The following is an 18,329-nucleotide window of genomic DNA, read 5'->3' as shown; positions in this document are numbered from 1 at the left end:
CCTGCCGCCAGTGAGTGGCACGAATGCCTCCCACCGCTGAGAAACGCGCAGCTGGGAGGAAGGAGAATCCCGATCTATATCTCTGTGAATCACCTTGGAATGTTTCATTATGTTAAAGCAGTTGCTGTCAGTGTTACATACAAATGAAATGAATAGCGCCTTTCACAGCCGTAGGACTTCAAAATGGGCTTTACAGACAATGAAGTACTTTTGAAATGTATTCAAACTGTAGCAATGCAGGAAACACACCAGTCAATTTTTTCACGGCAAGGTCCCACAAATAGCAACGCGGTAATGAGATGATAATCTGTTCTATTTAATGAGGTTGGTTGAGGGGTAAATATTGGCCAACACACCAGGGATAGTTCCATTTTCTTTTTCGAATAGTGTCATGGGAACTTTTACATCCACCTGAGAAGGTAGACTGGCATCAGTTAAACGTCGCTTCGAAAAAGACAACCCTCTACCTGAGTACTATGTTGGAGTGTCAGCCTGGGTTTTGTGCCTGTCTCTGGCGTGGGACTGGAGCCCATAACATCTGACTCAGAGGCGAGAGTTCTCCTAGTGAGCCGCAGCAGGGACACATTTGGCTTTGCAAAATGTTATTCATTCAACATTTATCAATATAAAGTACATACACAGATTCCTTTCCAAAATAATCAGTTTTCGGCAGTTTGCTCTTGAAGCTGGGTTTGCTTTTCACGGTATTATTAACTGGACTTTGGAAAAATGCCTTGTGGTGACCCCTCCTGGCCAATAGGCCTCCCCCTCCTTACTGTGAACTCCTTCCCAGTCACACTGTTGCCATAGCCTGTCAGCTGCTGATGGATTGATTTAGCACATGAAGGTCAAGCCAAGGACAATTCTTTCCCCAAATTCAAACAGACAGAGATGTGGGGGTCCCTTAAGCACTGACTATTTTATCACTGTTTTCTTAAAAGATTACTTCCCACTGTACTTCATCAACCTCACGCAATACCCCCTACAATTTAATTTATTGGCAATTGTCAGTGATTCGTAACAGACTAGTAAGGCTGTAAAAATGAAGGTACCGCGAATGGCATTGTCAACTTCTACTCATTTTGATAGTTTAACAATAAACTGTGGGCTTGTTGAAGAAATATTGCAACATCTTGGCTGATATTGATCACTTAACTTTCTAAATGCCATTTCAAGGGATATGATGGCCACTGTCCTTTTTAAGAAAATGATTGGATGTGGGTGTCAGTGGCTGAGCCATTTGCTGGGCCATTTCCGAGGGCATTTAAGAGTCAACCATATTGCTGTGGCAGTCTGGAGTCCAGACCAAACCAGGAAGGACGGCTGATTTTCTTCCTTGAAGGACATTAGTGACCCAGGTGGGTTTGTACAACCGTCTGTCATCATTAGACTTTTAATTCCAGATTTTTAAATGAATTCAAATTTCACCATCTGCCATGGTGGAATTTGAACCCGGGTCCCTCGAGCATTATCCTGGGTCTTTGAATTACTAGTCCAGTGACAATACCACTATTCCGCCACCTTCCCTTCCAGGAACTATTGGAAAGGCTCCATCCAAGCTGTGTGTCTCTGTCTATAAAAATATTATTTTATGTTACATCAAAGTTATCGTTGTCATTGCACATTTAGGGCGTGGTTTTATGGCCACGTTTCGCCTGCGACGCACCTTGCTGCAGCGCAGCGCGGCCGATAGAAGCTGGGAGACCCTGCTCCCGGGATCAACCCGTCTGCAAAGCCTCGCGAGATCTAGCACAATCTCGTGAGACATTGCAATGTAAATCCTGCCCATTGTGGGCAGGATCATTTTTTAGCAAATCTGCAGGGGCTGTTTAGCACAGGGCTAAATAGCTGGCTTTGAACACAGACCAAGGCAAGCCAGCAGCACTGTTCAATTCCCGTATCAGCCTCCCCGAACAGGCACCGGAATGTGGTGACTAGGGGCTTTTCACAGTAACTTCATTTGAAGCCTACTTGTGACAATAAGCGATTTTCATTCATTCATATGTGCAGATTCCCATGTTACCCGAAGTGTGGGATAAATCCCCTTTACCTTGGAGACCTTGGGTGAGTGCTGTTCGGTACTGGTTTCCACAAATGGGGATCAGGTGAATGGCACTCTTGGTGGGCTCCCAGGGAATCGGAGGTCCCCAGGTGCATGTTCTTTGGGCAGGTTAGCACCCTGGCACTACTTGTGTCACCCTAGTGGTGCCAGCCTTGCACCTTGGCAGTGCCAGATGGCATAGGCATTGTCAGGTTGGCACTGCCAAGGTGCCAAGCTGGCATTTTCTGTGTGGGTGTGATCAGCCTGGGAGTGCTCTGTATGGGTGTTGTGTGTGGGGTCCCTCCAATGGTGTGTTGTGGGGTGAGGGTCACTTCATTTAATAATGGTGTCCTGATCTCTCGCTACACTGAAGAGTTCAGGCAAGCGAAGCACCGCAGTGTCAAAAGGGGCAATATGCAGCTCAGCCGTGCGTTCCCTGTTTAGGCCCCTTATCAAATGCGAGTCGCGCTTTATAGCCATGTGTTTCTCGGCACAGCGAGCGCCGGGAAACACACAGCTAAATGCGCTCGCAATGGGGCTTTGTTCCCATTCAGTAAAATCACGCCCGTAGTGTTATTATGGCACAGAAGGAGGTCATACCGCCCATCGAGACCATATCAGCTCTCTGAAGAACAATCTAGTCAGTGCCATTTCCCTGCTAGATCCCTGTAGCTCTGCAAGTTAATCAGGTTGCAGTCTTGATTATGGTTTTGTACTGTATTCTCCATTTCAGAAAATCAAGGGCAACCTCTGAATTTCAAAGATGTTTAGGACCCTGACCCATGTGAAAAGGAAAGTATTTACTCAAAGGGGCTGGGGAGAGTGGAATTCATCACTCCTGGATATTCCACCAATTGCAGGATCAATATGGCAAATTTAAACCAAATTGAACACTTTGCGTATGCAAAACAGCAGCAATTAATAGAATAAAATTCATCACCCAGGGCTTTATTTTAGTCAGGGTAACACCAGTTCACAAATATATCTGAAAGACTGTCCTGCTAGTGATGGTTGAGTGCCACATGGTCTCGCGAACAAGTACACACAACGCATTGTTGCTGATGGTGCTTGTGGGCTATGTAGCACTGGGAATGGCGTGATAGTATTGTAAAGTGAATGCTTCTGTGCTGCTCTATTCTAAGACTTTTTGGTTATTTTTTTTTGCTGGACATGTAATTCTGAAACTTATTTTTTTTAACTAGCTCCCCTCTTGGGTTTTTGTCTTTCCTGTGCAATTCAGTGTTCCTAAGCAAAATTGCTGAACAAACAACCAATAGTGACAGGTAATAAAAACACAAAGATGTCAAGAAGCTGATTGTTTGGCTAATCTCTCCACTGGGGTAATGTTTAGTGTGGAGGAAAGGAAAACAAAATACCTGAAAAGGACCCACATCTGACCTTGAACCACCAAATATATTTGTGATCGGAGTATTTTTGATGTAGCTTTTTAAGAGGACCAGTATTTGAACAAAATGAATAATGTTGGATCAACATTGATACACCTTGGAAGAAAAAACATTGGAATAACATGCAACACCTCTGCCTCCTCACAATGAAATGAATGAAATGAAATGAAAATCGCTTATTGTCACAAGTAGGCTTCAATGAAGTTACGGTGAAAAGCCCCTAGTCACCACATTCCGGCGCCTGTTCGGGGAGGCTGTTACGGGAATTGAACCGTGCTGCTGGCCTGCCTTGGTCTGCTATCAAAGCCAGCGATTTAGCCCTGTGCTAAACAGGACCATCGCAGTTAATTATTTATTAATTAATTTTAAAAAAACATTTAGAGTACCCAATTAATTTTTTCCAATTAAGGGGCAATTTAGCGTGTCCAATCCACCTATCCTGCACATCTTTGGGTTGTGGGGGCGAAACCCATGCAAACACGGGGAGAATGTGCAAACTCCAGATGGACAGTGACCTAGAGCCGGGATCGAACCTGGGACCTCGGCGCTGTGAGGCAGCAATGCTAACCATTGTGCCACTGTGCTGCCCCATCGCAGTTAATTATGATTAATTATGAGAGACACTTACAATGATGCCAGCTGTCCAAGGATTGAGCAGCAGAAGAGTGCACACCAGGAATGTGCAGGCCAACACAATGCTGACGGAGAGTAGAAACCAGTGCCTTAGGCCGATGTACTGCTCCCAGAACAGGAAAGGGTAACCATTAGGATAGTTGAGCACACCCTTCTTTGTGAACTCCTCGCATATTGCTCGGACACTTTCAATGGCTTCGATGAAATCTGAAGTTTGCTGCAGGCCGCTCAGGTAGAAAGGAAACTGGGCAAACTCGATAAGCTCAGCGGCAGGAACTGGGTAAATGGGTGAAAGAGGGGGAGAGAGAAAAGAAGTTAAAATTAGGTGAAAAATTAAACACAATAGATGAGAACATCAATGATACATAGGGTGGGATTTACCGACCATCCCATTGTGTGTTTTTCAGCAATGGAGACGGCCCGCCAGCGGGATCGACTGACCCTGCCGTTGTCAATGGGATTTCCCGGTGACAGCACCCCTCATTGCCTGGAAACCCATGCGCCAGCGTGGGACCGGAATTTCCCACCGGCCTGAGTAACCGGTAAATCCCGCCCATAGCGAATCTGTACAGCATGCCTCATACTGTGGTGGAGTATTTCCACACACCCCCCCCCCCCCCCCCCCCACCACCAAAGACAACAGTCTAATGGCATATCCTTCTTTTAGTATAATACTGTACAGAAAACATAATTTTTGTAGCAACATCACCTGGATTCTACATGCTCCAGTTTCCGATATCCACTTACAGAGTCCATTCTTATCCCACATTAAGTTGTTTGGAATATTGGCCTTTATATTAAGGGCGACCAAGTAAGGCATTGTTATAGCTAGGGCATTGGTGGGACCACACCTAGATTACGGCATACAGTTGTGAACTCCTTATTAAAGGAGGGCTAAAGAGGTTAGATGCTGAGAGGGCTCTTTCCCCTCATGGAGTAAATAAGAACGAGGGGGAACAGTTTTAAAATAAAGGGTCTTCCATTGAAGACAAGGGATAAGGGAGGGACTGTGTGTGTGCTGCGGGCAGAAACATGGAGCGGAGGCTATGATCAGATCAGCCATGATCTTACTGAATGGCACAGCAGACGTGATGGACCGAATGGCCTGTTCCTGCTCCTGTTTCTGATAATCTTATGCATTGACCGCAGCAGGTGGAACAAAGCTGCTGCAAAATAGATTTGCTGACAGGGATTAGAGTTGGTATGACTGCCATATGGAACATCTAAACGCCGTAGACAGGACATGACCATTTGGTATGGTCAATGCATGTCCAAATGACCTCTGCAAATGTGTTCATGTGGTTGTTAGCTGCTGGCCGTGACTGCTCAGAGCAGGTGTTAGCTGCTAATTGGATAAAGAAGGTCAGGAGCATTGCAACAATAGAGAAGCCCATCAGCACCTAGAGGGCATGACTGATAGGAGCAGATGACTGTTGAGACAGACAGGAAACCAGTTTACATAGAATCTCATTAAAATTACCAGACTCCAAGATGCACTCGGGTCTCTTTGTGCCAGCCGGCACTGTCTCCTGACTAAGATGCCTCGCAGTCAGCCTAATTTTAAATCTCTATACCAGTGCCACCCGGGAGGTCCTGCTGTTTTTTTAATAGATTTATTCAGAACAACCTCAAAGAATTTATACTCTCCCAGCCCTTCTTCTTTCACCTCCTCTTCCTCTGGACCACGTTTAAACGTAAAGGAAAATCATAGAATTTACAGTGCAGAAGGAGGCCATTTGGCCCATCGAGTCCGCACCGGCCCTTGGAAAGAGCACCCCATTTAAGCCCCACACCTCCATCCTACCCCTTTTATCCCTGTAACCCAGTAACCCCACCTAACCTGCCGGCAGGCAGGCCTGTGTATGTTCTTATCACTTCAGGAACGCATTGACACTCTGACATACTATGTCGCTATCATTGTTTCAGCAATTTGGGTGTAAACTGTTGGCCAACTTGACCTGTTTTTACAAGGACTGTGAGTCACCCCATCCCACTGATGGCAATATAACACTTATAAAAATAAATTCAGCATGCTGAGCAGGCAAACTATTAATGAGAATAAGCTGTAGTGTGCGTGCAGGAAGCACGAATTTCCTCTGTTGGCATCATCATTAAATAAATCATAGGCCCCAGCCACCAAGAGAAAGCAAGAATACAGGTGGGGCTGGAAAGCCAAGTGAGCTATTGCTATTCACTATATTAATGAACTTTTCTTTCACACACCCAGTGCTGGAGGTTTACAGGTAACCTTCATCAGCATGTCCTCTGGGTTATATTCCAGAATTCACCCCAAGACCAGGCATTTTGCTCATAGACTTTTGGCAAACTTCCCAAAACCTACTTCTCAAATTCTCTCCGGTTGTGTCATATCGGTCGTGAATCCATTCTGGAGGGTGAGGGTTGAAGTTAGCTTGAGATGCAGCGTAGCCCAGTGGATCATTGCTGACCCACACCGTGAGATAAATGTAAAAGGTGTCAGGATCGATGATTCCATCTTCATCCACCAACCGCCTGGAAGTCAACTATAGTAAAGAAGATGAGGAAATTGTTACTGCGTCTTTTTACCCGATGTGGTACGTGGACCAGATGGTGCACCAACATTCATGAGTGCCAGCCAGCCACGGAGATCATGATATAATGGAACAGTGAATCTGTATTCCCAAACAGTGATGCTTTCATCTTCTAAAGTCAGGAACTGGGCAGGGTTTCATTCTGTTTTAGTTCACAGATATACGCATTTTGTGAACAGCTTACTGAATGACATGGTGGAGTTTGCACTCAGCAAAATGGAAAATATCTGGGTTAGCACTGCTGCCTCACGGTGCCGAGGACCCGGGTTCAATCCCGGCCCCGGGTCATTGTCCGTGTGGTTTGCACATTCTCTCCGTGTCTGCGTTGGTCTCACCCCCACAACCCCAAAAGATGTGCAGGGTAGGTGGATTGGCCACACTAAATTGCCTCTTAATTGGCAAAATGGAATTGGGTTAAATTAATTTTTAAAAATATGTCTGGGTGGAGGATGGAACATTTTCCACTTTTTGCATCATAGAAACACAATGGACAAGAAAAGCACAGGTCGTGCATCAAGCCTATCAGCTGCAGTGATGATGTGCATGATCCCCATGGCCATACGCTGAGCAGGAACCATGAAACCTCCTGAAAAAACAGAGGCCAAACTAATTCAGGAGGAATAAATCTGGAAAGTTCCTCTCCAACGCCCAAGGGTGAATAAAGCTCACAGTGATTGTGAAACACATTACTCAATATCATCCTCAAGCCAGGTACAATACTAACTAGATTTGGGATAAAGATCCTGCTACTTTGCTGCAAGGATATGCCTTGGCATGAATCTTAGACAGCTATCCAGGCACCAGTCATTTCCTACATTGGGTATCCATGTAATCGGCACTGGGCCCCTAACTGAGTGCCAAAGGAAGGATGTTGGAGAAGGGGAACTTCCATACTATAAATCAGGACTGAATTCAAATTCAGGACTGAAACTCTCCGGTCGTCGGGATTCACTTTTCCCGCTGGCAGGAATCTGCCAGTGGGTTTTGCGGCAGCATGGATGTTTCAATGGGAAATCCCATTGACAAGTGGTGGGGCGACAGAATCCAGCTGCCAGTGAATGGCGCATGGCCAGGGAACACGAGGCTGGGGGACTGGAGAATCCCGTCCCAGCTCTTGCACTAATCAACTGCGCCATTCAGATCACAAAGTATGACACTAACCTTCGTTCGGCCATTCTAACAATGAAGGTAATTTTCACTCCATTGAAGCCCAGCCCACAGAGACCAACTGAATGACACCAGTACTTGTCCTGACAATCTCCAAAGCAAGTTTGCTTATCTGGCTCACCTGATTATAGTTGAAGGGTTCTTTCTTGTTTCCAGTTTGTATGAGTAATTTATAGGCGAGGACTCCATCTTCTGAGCCATTGCGGTAACTCTCCCTGGTGATTTTACCTGTCCGCCAGTCTTCATCAAATGCAGCCTGTAATCCTGGGTGATGAAATCAACAGCACACGAGAAGTCAGAAGGGCTGGTGTGTGGCTGCTATAACACTGTTGTGAAATGTTCTTTAATCCAACTGACCCATCCTCCTAAGAATGCTCTAAAACCATAGTTGTTGAATTTGTATTTACCAAAGCATATATCCATAACAGGCGCCGGAATGTGGCGACTAGGGGCTTTTCACAGTAACTTCATTGAAGCCCACTTGTGACAATAAGCGATTATTATTATTATGGGACCTCCAGAGAGAATTTGCTGCCAAATTAGTCTAAGTTTATATAACTAATAGATATAGCGGTGTTGCTCGGGCACCGCATCTTGGGAGCTCAGAAAGCACCAATAGATCGCCAAGGCGTAGATTTTCTTCTTCACCACCTGAACAGTTATCTGGCAAAGTGGATGGTTCACCCATTAGAGTACCAGCCAATTGATTCCAACAGATCATGCAACCTTGCACCAACTACATGAAAATAAATATATATGCCAACTCACGCTAGCAAATCTCATCATGAGTCAGTGAAATGGCTGGCACGAGGGGACATAGCTTTAAACTGAGGGGTAATAGATATAGGACAGAGGTCAGAGGTAGGTTCTTTACGCAAAGAGTGGTGAGGCCGTGGAATGCCCTACCGGCAACAGTAGTGAACTCGCCAACATTGAGGGCATTTAAAAGTTTATTGGATAAGCATATGGATGATAATGGCATAATGTAGGTTAGATGGCTTTTGTTTCGGTGCAACATCGTGGGCCGAAGGGCCTGTACTGCGCTGTATCGTTCTATGTTCTATATACTATTTTAGAACAAGAGGGCTAACATCAAACTAATGTGGAAAAATGAGTTGGGAGGTGGGGAAAGTGTTACAGAAAGTTAACTGCAACACTTTAAAAGAAGTGTGCGCTCTATAAAAGACATTTAATGTTTTATAGATTGGTAAATAGACAAGCCACTGCACTACAGTGAATCATCTACAAAGCACTACTGGGGTAGCGTAGGAAGAACTTTATCCTGTGCCTAGTCTGTAATGCAGATACTGAAACGGAGTAACAAACATGGGAAAGTTCCATTCTCCAATATTGACATTCCTCACCCTGGCAAGTACCAAGAATTGCCCTGAAATGCACAAATAACTGTAACAAAATGATTTGAACAAAACATTTCAGAACAATTCAGTTGCTGCCACCATTTAATCTAAGTGGTTTAAGAAAAACGCTTCAAAGCAGTCATTTAACATCACTGGAAAAACCCACAATTAAGATCTGGGAATGCCTGGGGCGGATGAAAAGGCACTGTGTGCAAGTTTAATTTTTATTTTTAGCACATTGAAAGATACCCTGTGTGGTCCACTTTCTTTCAAAAAGCAATCGTCTGCTCAATCTGTTATGGTTGTGACAAAGGCAATTTTTAAAAACCAGTAAACTCCATCTGGCAAACTATTTGAAGATTCAGGAATCTTTATTTTCCTTTTATTTTTGCATCTGTGTGTCTGTTTCTCACTCTAGTTCTTTCTGTTTGTGCCTCTGACACTCTACAAGTGGATAAAATGCTCAATTATGCCAATCATTTTGTTATTTGTTCAGATCTTAGTGGCAGGGAATTATTTCCGCAAATACTGTAATAATAAAAGGATAACATCAAATTGTGCTTGCAGCTATGAGGATAATAGCCAACAAATATCCTTATTATTTATGAGTGATAAATTTGTTAGGCCAGGACCTGTTAAGTGTTCAAGTCATATAAAAATGCGATACCATCAGTAGCCACGGCATGAGTTACTTATCAGGTACCCTGAACTAAGCTAAGGTATGTGCCAGAATCCTCTCCCACACAGGTGAAGGAGGTGGCAGGTGGTCCTGTAAATTTGTTAAGTTGGCATTAAGGACCGATACCCGATGTATTCCCACCTCCACAAAAAGTAGGTTATGGGCGGGATGGTCCATACTGTCCTGCCTCCAACTAAGTCCCTTGAGTAGCCAATTAATGATCACTTCAGGGTCACTCCCTGCCTCCAATGCAATCTCCCCAGCTCCATGCAGGACAACTGGCATGTCGCTTACATGACGGGTGAAACCGTGCGGGCTGCATATCAGCTGGAAGGGGGTGGGTCCCTCAATCTGCACTCATCTGTCCACGATCAAGGGCATGGACTTGGGGTTTGCTGCTGCCAACTATCCTATTGCTCTTACTGCCAACACCCATGACCCTCCCTTTTCCCAACCCATGAGGATTCTCCTCCACCCCCACACAACACGTGCCTTTTCCTTGGTTGCTCCGTGATCTTGGGACTGGGGGGGGGGGGGGGGGGGGAGGTGAGGGGTCAGAGGAGGAGAGGAGGTGGCGTGTGTGCGTGTGGGTAGGTGTTTGTTGCTCTGGTAACAGTCACGGTCTCCTCCGTGGTACTGCAGACTGCAAGAGCGGCTGGCTTCCGATTTGCCAGCAGCAAATTGTTGGGCTTTACTTTTTCTTCTGGGATCCTCTGACTAGAAACAGACCCGCCACTGCCCACTTCACTGGCTAATGGGCAGACCATACATTAGCTTCCTCCTCAGCGTCAGTGTGGGTGTCTCACTACTTTTACAGGCCCTGTGCAAGATTCTCGCCTAGAATAATAATTCCATCCATGGAAAACACTTCCATTGGTGGAGAAAAAAAGACCTGCACAATCACTGTTTTACTATGATTCCTGAAAGGTAAAGGAACTAGCTCTGCACCAATTTGTCCCAAATCAAGCTGATTTTCTATCAGTTGTGACAACATGTGCCTGCAAAACTAGCAGACGGAGCCTTCACTTTTAAGTCTGAACTCTTTGATATTTGAATAGAAGGAATTGGAGAGAGTGAAGGGAGGATCCTAGAGACTCTCAAAAGCTTGCCTCTTTAAAAGAAACCTCACATGAATCTCCATGCATTGTCTGTCAATAAAGTACGTACAAAGTAAATGTTGGTGCGACTCTGGGGGGGATTTGGGTCAAGGGTTTCAAAGCTTGAGCATAACTGGCTACCAGGAGCTTCAGAGAGGATTGTGGCTGCACTCAGAAAGAGTCTAAGCTCAGAGAAGCATGGGGGAGTTACTGTACCTGCTGAATATTAGAAAAAAATGCCTGTCAAGGAAAAAGTAAAAAGCCACTCAGCTGTCAGGTGCATTTGCCATGGTGTTGGCACACCTGTGAATAATTGGCCAAGAGTATAAAGGACAAACCGGCTGCATAACTTAAATCTGGCCCGGCTAGTAGACCAAATGAAGGACGATTTTCGGAGGTGGGATGCGCTTCCGTTGTCACTGGCTGGGAGGGTGCAGACGGTCCTCCCGAGATTCCTGTTTGTATTTCAGTGTCTCCCCATCTATATTCCGCGGTCCTTTTTTAAACGGGTCAACAAAACGATCACTGGCTTCGTTTGGGCGGGCAAGACCCCGCGAGTAAGGAAGGTGATGCTTCAGCGGAGTCGGGGAGAGGGCGGGCTGGTGCTGCCAAATTTTAGTAACTATTACTGGGCGGCGAATATAGCCATGATCAGGAAGTGGGTGGTGGGGGAGGGGTCGGCATGGGAGCGTATGGAGGCGGCTTCATGCAAGGGCATCAGTCTGGGGACTTTGGTAACTGCGCCTCTGCCGTTCCCGCCGGCATGGTACTCCACCAGCCTCTTCGTGGTGGCGGCCCTGAGAGTCTGGGGGCAATGAAGGAGACATGTGGGAGCAGAGGGAGCATCGGTCTGGTCCCCAATCTGTAATAATCACCGGTTTGCCCTGCGAAGTATGGATGAGGGGTTCCGGACATGGCGGAGAGCCCGGATTGAGAGGATGGGGGACATGTTTATAGAGGGGAGCTTTGCGAGTATGAGGGTGCTGGAGGAGACGTTTGGGTTGGCAAGGGGAAATGACTTCAGGTATCTGCAGGTGTGGGACTTCCTATGTAAACAGGTGTCAACCTTCCCGCTCCTACCGCTAAGGGGGATTCAGGACAGGGTAGTTTCCAGAGGGCGGGTAGGAGAAGGGAGCATCTCTGACATTTACAAGGAACTTATGGGGTCAGAGGAGACGCAGACCGAGGAGCTGAAGTGCAAGTGGGAGGAGGAGCTGGGAGGAGAGATAGAGGATGGTCTATGGGCAGACGCGTTGAGTAGAGTCAACATGTCCGCAACATGTGCCAGGCTCAGCCTGATACAATTTAAGGTCGTTCACCGGGCTCACATGACAGTGGCCCGGATGAGCAGATTCTTTGGGGTGGAAGACAGGTGTGTAAAATGTGCGGGAGGACCAGCGAACCATGTCCACATGTTCTGGGCATGTCCGAAGCTGAGGAGATTTTGGCAGGGGTTTGCAGATGTCATGTCCACCGTGTGAAAAACAAGGGTGACACTGAATCCAGAGGTGGCGATTTCCGGGGTGTCGGAAGACCCGGGAATCAAGGAGGAGAAAGAGGCAGACGTTCTAGCCTTTGCTTCCCTGGTAGCCCGGAGACGGATACTATTCGCTTGGAGGGACTCAAAGCCCCCGAAGTCAGAGACCTGGCTATCGGTCATGGCTGGCTTTCTCTGTTTGAAGAAAATCAAGTTCGCCTTGAGAGGGTCACTGTTAGGGTTCGCCCGGAGGTGGCAACCGTTCGTCGACTTCTTCGCGGAAAATTAATCGTCAGCAGAAGGAGGGGGTTAGTTTAGCTTAGAGAAGGGCGTTAATAAAGGTGGGATCTGTAAGGAAGGGAGACGGCTTTTGCACTATGTTTATAGTTTCATGTACATTGTTTATTTTGTTGTTGTTACAATACCAAAAATACCTCAATAAAATGTTTATTAAAAAAAAAGAGTATAAAAGACAAGCTCAATTATATATTTTTAAAGTCAGGCAAGATGTATATCTTTGAAGAAGCAGCAGTAATACCAAGGGTTATCTTTATATTCAGTTAGATATAGCACTTGGGCCGAAGGGGATCAAAGGATATGGGGGGAAAGCGGGATTAGGCTATTGAGGTGGATGATCGTAATGAATGGCAGAGCAGGCTCAAAGGGCCGAATGGCTTACTCCTGCCCCTATTTTCTATGTTTCTATGTATTCAGCTCAAGCATTTCTCTGATGAGAGGATGGTGCACACATATGGTGAGTTCAGTACGTGAATGCAAATGACAACAGACAATTGACTGAAAGGGAGCGTGGAGGAAGACTTTTCCCACTCTCAGCTTTGGCATTCCGGGTGTGGTCTCTGTATGATCCTCCACCTGAACATTACACCAGCCAAAGCAAGGTCTGAGCTGCAGCCAGATACAATGGAGAAATATTTCTCATCAAGAAGTTTGTATATGTGTATATGAGAGAGAAGGGTGAATGGAAAAATAACCGTACTGAGGTAACAGTATTACTAAAAACCCCACACAAATACCAATAAAGTTGAAGGAAGTTTTGAGGCAAATCTATTTACAAAATTGCTAATCTGCTTTATACAGAGATTCTGACGAGTGCCTTTGATTAGAAGGCTGAGGTAGGATAATGATCCCCCTCATGTGTGTCCTTGGCAAAGTGTTGGGTGCTTGTCAGAGATTCTGCTGAAATGTAAACACACCTTGTCATTCAATCTCACCACTGCAATCAACTCAAACCCTCAAGGCATCAAGATGTAAGACGAGTAGGTTTACTGGGGAAAGAGAAAGGCGTCGGTGTGTTTCCTGCTCTCCCTTTCCCTCCCCCAATCGGCCCTGAAGGGAATTCAACTCTTTGGAGTACATTTGTGAGCTCTATATTCATGAGAGCTCGGAGGCAATCGTGTTTCTACGAGTGAGGGACTCAGAACAATTCCGTTTGCTGGTACCAGAGGGCACCATTGAGCTCACCCATGGAAAGGTGAGAAAAAAGTAGAGAGGTGTCATTATTTGGGCCAGTAGGGCAACAAGACTTCGAAAGGATGTAGGGAAGAGGAATAAGAACATTAAATAAGAACTAGGAGCAGGAGTAGGCCATCTGGCCCTTCAAGCCTGCTCCGCCATTCAATGAGATCATGGTTGATCTTTTGTGGACTCAGCTCCACTTTCCCACCCGAACACCATAACCCTTTATTCCTTTATTCTTCAAAAAACTATCTACCTTTATCTTGAAAACATTTAATGAAGGAGCCTCAACTGCTTCACTGTGCAGGGGATTCCATAGATTCATAACCCTTTGGGTGAAGAAGTTCCTCCTAAGCTCAGTCCTAAATTTCCTTCCCCTTATTTTGAGGCTATGCCCCCTAGTTCTGCTTTCAGGTGATAAGAGGAATAGAAGGTGACGAAGAGGATAGGTGTCAGATACATAGTGCTTAATTACGCCCAACAATCATCAGCAAAGCAACATCACAGAATGATCAATTGTGACGGATTGGATATATCTTCAAAGCTGTCAAGATTTAGGATACTAAATAAGTGACCTTGGATGTCAAGAATCTTGTGCATCTGAACTGCAAGTAAATGGGTGAAGGACAACCAAAATCTCTATTTCATAGCAGGTAAACAAAGAATGTATCAGCCAACTGCACACAAGACTAACCTTAAGACTCCATTTTCCCTATGATGTTTCTGTTTTAAAAAAGGTAGATTCCTTCAGCATCGGCTGAAGGAATACACATTTCTGAGCGTGCCTTTGAACAAGCAAATAAAATGCACAAAATGCAAGCTATTTTTCAATCTGTTCATGCTGTGACCCTGTTTTGTTTACCCTCTCCAGCACAAACATGGTCAAGATATCAATGGGTTAGAATGTTCATTCCCTTTGACCATAACGCTTAAGGTACGAGTCAATGTTGAAAGATTCACACACTAATGGGCTGCTTTTTAACTAGAAGGGTAGGTCCTGATTATATAACTCTTAATTTGATATGCACTATGAATACCTTAACAAGGCAAACAAAACATGCACTATTATGGAGAAAATGAAAAGGGCAGATCAGAAAAGACACATTTTCTGTGATTTCCGTCAATGCAAGACCCAGAACCAAGTGCAAAGTGCATTGATATCTCAGGTCATCAGACACCATTTGATCTACTTTTACTTGATATAAACAATTTGTTCAAACCAAGAATTTTTAAGACATATACTTTATTAAAAGAAGATTACTAAATCTACTGACTGCCCAATACATCCGTACATGGAAAATGTTGCAGTATCATATTTTCCAATGGGAATGATAACTGACCGTTGTTGAGATAATAAAAACTGCAGTTTATTTATAGGAAAAGTAAACATATAAATCTAGTGATTCCTTAGTGTTTGTTGTGTACTCAGTGAAACGATATCTGATTCTTGCTCCAACTTCAAATCTCTTACATAGGTCTACTGCAAGAGTTTGCTCCCCCAACCTCTTGCATCACATTAATCAAGAAGCTTTCTGGGCTCAATGCAATTTTATACATCTCATCTGAACCTCACTCTATAGAAATTGGGTGCCTTTATCTACGAGCCTTCATAATCCAATAAAACATGCCACCCACAAATTTGTTCAGATAGATGAGTCACAGCTGTATATCGTTACAATTAAAACTGTGAATTGAAACACCACATGCATGCAGATAAGGACCTTCTGAATAAGTCTAAAGGCAAGTTGGATCAGTGCCAATGGAGAATAAAGGCTGTCCCTACAACGTTTACTCACATCACTGCCCACTTCTGTGGTGCTATGTATATTCTTTCCCCAAACTCACTCTGTGCTGGTAGGTATGTCTACCTTTTAGTCTTACTGGAAGTATTTTTTGCTTTCTTCTTCACACTTTTGTGCTTTAGTAGGTCTCAAACTCCCTCTTGTTTTTCCTTCAAGCTTGTATACGTTCCGTTCCTTGAAAGGTGTGACTGCTGTTTTAATTTCTGGCCAATGCAACTTGCCTTTAGCCACACAAAGTCCAATCGACCCCTTGTCACATAGATGCCGAACCCATAGCCTCTCCATTCCAAAAGTGCCTGAGTCCGTCTCCATAATATCACCTTTCTCTGTCACATGCTCCAGGCCACCTACTGCTGAAACCCTCATCCATATTCTCGTTACCTCTAATCTCAAATTTTCCAATACTTCCTTGGCCAGCCTCCCCACTCCTTCCCTCCCATGAACATGGGCTCAGCGAAATTTCTGCCGTATACCCACTTAAACCAAAGCCAACTGACTCATTGCCCTTATGCTCACTGACCTATACTGGCTTTCAATCCAGCAAGGCCCCAGTTCTGTAACTCTTATCTGCATGTTCAAATCCCTCCATGGCTTTGCTCCTTCCCATTTTTGTACAACCCTTGAGAACTCTGTGTTCCTTCAATTTTGGCCTCTTGTGCATCCCCACTTCCTTCACTGAGATCATTGGGGTCAATCCCGTTGGCTCTGTAATCCTTCCCTAAACCTCGTCACCTCTTTAAAGTGTTACTTAAGACCTATCTCTTTGACCAAGCTTTTTGGTCACTTGCTCTGGTATCTACTTCTTTGGTTCAGTATCAATGTTTAAAAACACTCCTCTGAGATGCCTTGGGATGTTTGTACTTTGTTAAGAAACACTATGTAAATGCAAGTTGTTGCTGTTGTGAAGTGTTGTTGCTGACTCTGGCTGCATGGAAAACCAGCAGACCACAGGAGGGATTAACACCACCCCAGTTTACTTTGTAACAGCGCACCAGGAGCAAAGATTGATAGTAGCAGCAGCATTCTAATATCGAGAGAAGTGGTCTGTGTCCCTTGGCCTCGCTTTCATTCCATGTGCCTGTACCTCGCAGAGGTTTAACTTTCACCCCACGGGTTTCTCCCGTTTTTCACAGTGCCACTGCATGTGAAGTGCATTTATCATTTTCTCATTAGGTGCTTCAGTGTTTACTGTGCTGGCTTCAGGAGAGTGGGCCTCCCACTCCAGTTTATATTTCCGTAACAGCCTCCCCGAACAGGCACCGGAATGTGGCGACTAGGGGCTTTTCACAGTAACATCATTGAAGCCTACTTGTGACAATAAGCGATTTTCTTTCTTCTTTTCTTTCTTTTATATTTCCAACTGGCTATATTCTCCATAGATACTGGGCAAAGTAGAGCTGGTAAATATTTCTCCAGTCCATGAGAAAAAATGTGTCTTTGTAGTCACCTGAACAAGATAAGCCAGCTGATTTACGCAAGTGAAGCCAATGTCAGTTTAAGTTGTCTAAAATAAAAAGGCAAAGGAGGGTGGTACAGTGGTAGCTAACTCTGGGCCAGAAACTCTGGGTTCAAATCCCACTTCATGGCTTAATGGTCACTGAAGATGCATTCATAATGTGGCCAATCCTTACATATAAATCCTTATGTGCCTGATGGCAGGTGGGAGAGGTTTCTGGTCAGCAGAAGGCACGGGTAAACCACTACAGTTTTCCATGAACCAATCCAATGGGAGTCCATGGTTGCCATTGCCCTCTTAGGGCATGGTACCTGGAGATGGAATGTAAAAGGCCTGTTCTTTCATTATGGGCATCTCCTTCTTATTTACATCTGCTAAAAATGACCCATTAATGTGACTTAGACCACCCACATAGTTGTGTGTACTCAAATCACTATTTCTATTGTAATGTTAACGTATGGACTTGGTGCAACTACATTACCGTTTAATATAGAATTAAAACAGCGCTTGATTTTGCATAACTAAAGCAAAGAAGAAAAAAGATAATTACTTGTCAAATGCCCTTTGTTTTCTTTTACCTACACTCAGGCTTTTAAGCCAATTCCTTATGTGCTGGAAAAGTTATTCAATATTATTCGACACAGAAATACTTGGCAACTGAATAGCACTGAACCTCATCAAGTTATACTCAGAACAAGTCAGTAATCGTTAGCATAGGGAAGTGTCTTGCAACACCACATTCTTATACAAGGGTGCAAATCATGGGTGGTATGATGCAATTTCTTCATTATTTGCATCTTCTTGATCTTTGTTCTGTTAAGCCTCTATGAATAGTAAAATAAAATCTATATGTTTAAAAACTACATCTCCAAAGTTTGGTGTGTGGCAGGTCAAGTGAAAGCCTCAGCAGAATAAAGCCTGTTTTTAAATGTTTTTAAAATCCCACATATTTCACAGGACAGGGGAACATTGCTGGAATTAATGAGGAGAGTACAGTACATAAGGATTCTGAACAAGAGGCTGGGTTGGGGTGAGGGGACGAAAGAAGGTAAGGTTCCCAGAAGAAGAAAAAGTACAAGGGCTATAGTATAAGGTGGCACTTGGCACCAACTTGCCCGGCATTTTTCATACCAGGTTTAAGGACCAGGCTCTTCTTGGTGTTAGAAC

General features: G+C 44.7%; 1 protein-coding gene across 2 annotated transcripts in view; it reads right to left on the bottom strand.

Moving 5' to 3' along the window:
• ptch2 (patched 2) overlaps positions 1 to 18,329 on the bottom strand; it is a 142,605-nt gene that overhangs the window by 26,351 nt on the left and 97,925 nt on the right. For both annotated transcript variants that reach the window (XM_072510730.1, XM_072510731.1), the window contains 3 exons: positions 7,939 to 8,081; positions 6,422 to 6,602; positions 4,076 to 4,356 (listed from right to left, as the gene is read on the bottom strand). In XM_072510730.1, coding sequence (XP_072366831.1) covers positions 4,076 to 4,356; positions 6,422 to 6,602; positions 7,939 to 8,081 — 605 coding nt within the window. The remainder of the gene's footprint in view (positions 1 to 4,075; positions 4,357 to 6,421; positions 6,603 to 7,938; positions 8,082 to 18,329) is intronic.

This window comes from Scyliorhinus torazame, chromosome 7 (assembly GCF_047496885.1).
Source record: "Scyliorhinus torazame isolate Kashiwa2021f chromosome 7, sScyTor2.1, whole genome shotgun sequence".
Classification (NCBI taxonomy): domain Eukaryota; kingdom Metazoa; phylum Chordata; class Chondrichthyes; order Carcharhiniformes; family Scyliorhinidae; genus Scyliorhinus; species Scyliorhinus torazame.
The sequence above is the reverse complement of the archived record's forward strand: the minus strand, read 5'-3'. Positions and strand labels throughout refer to the sequence as shown.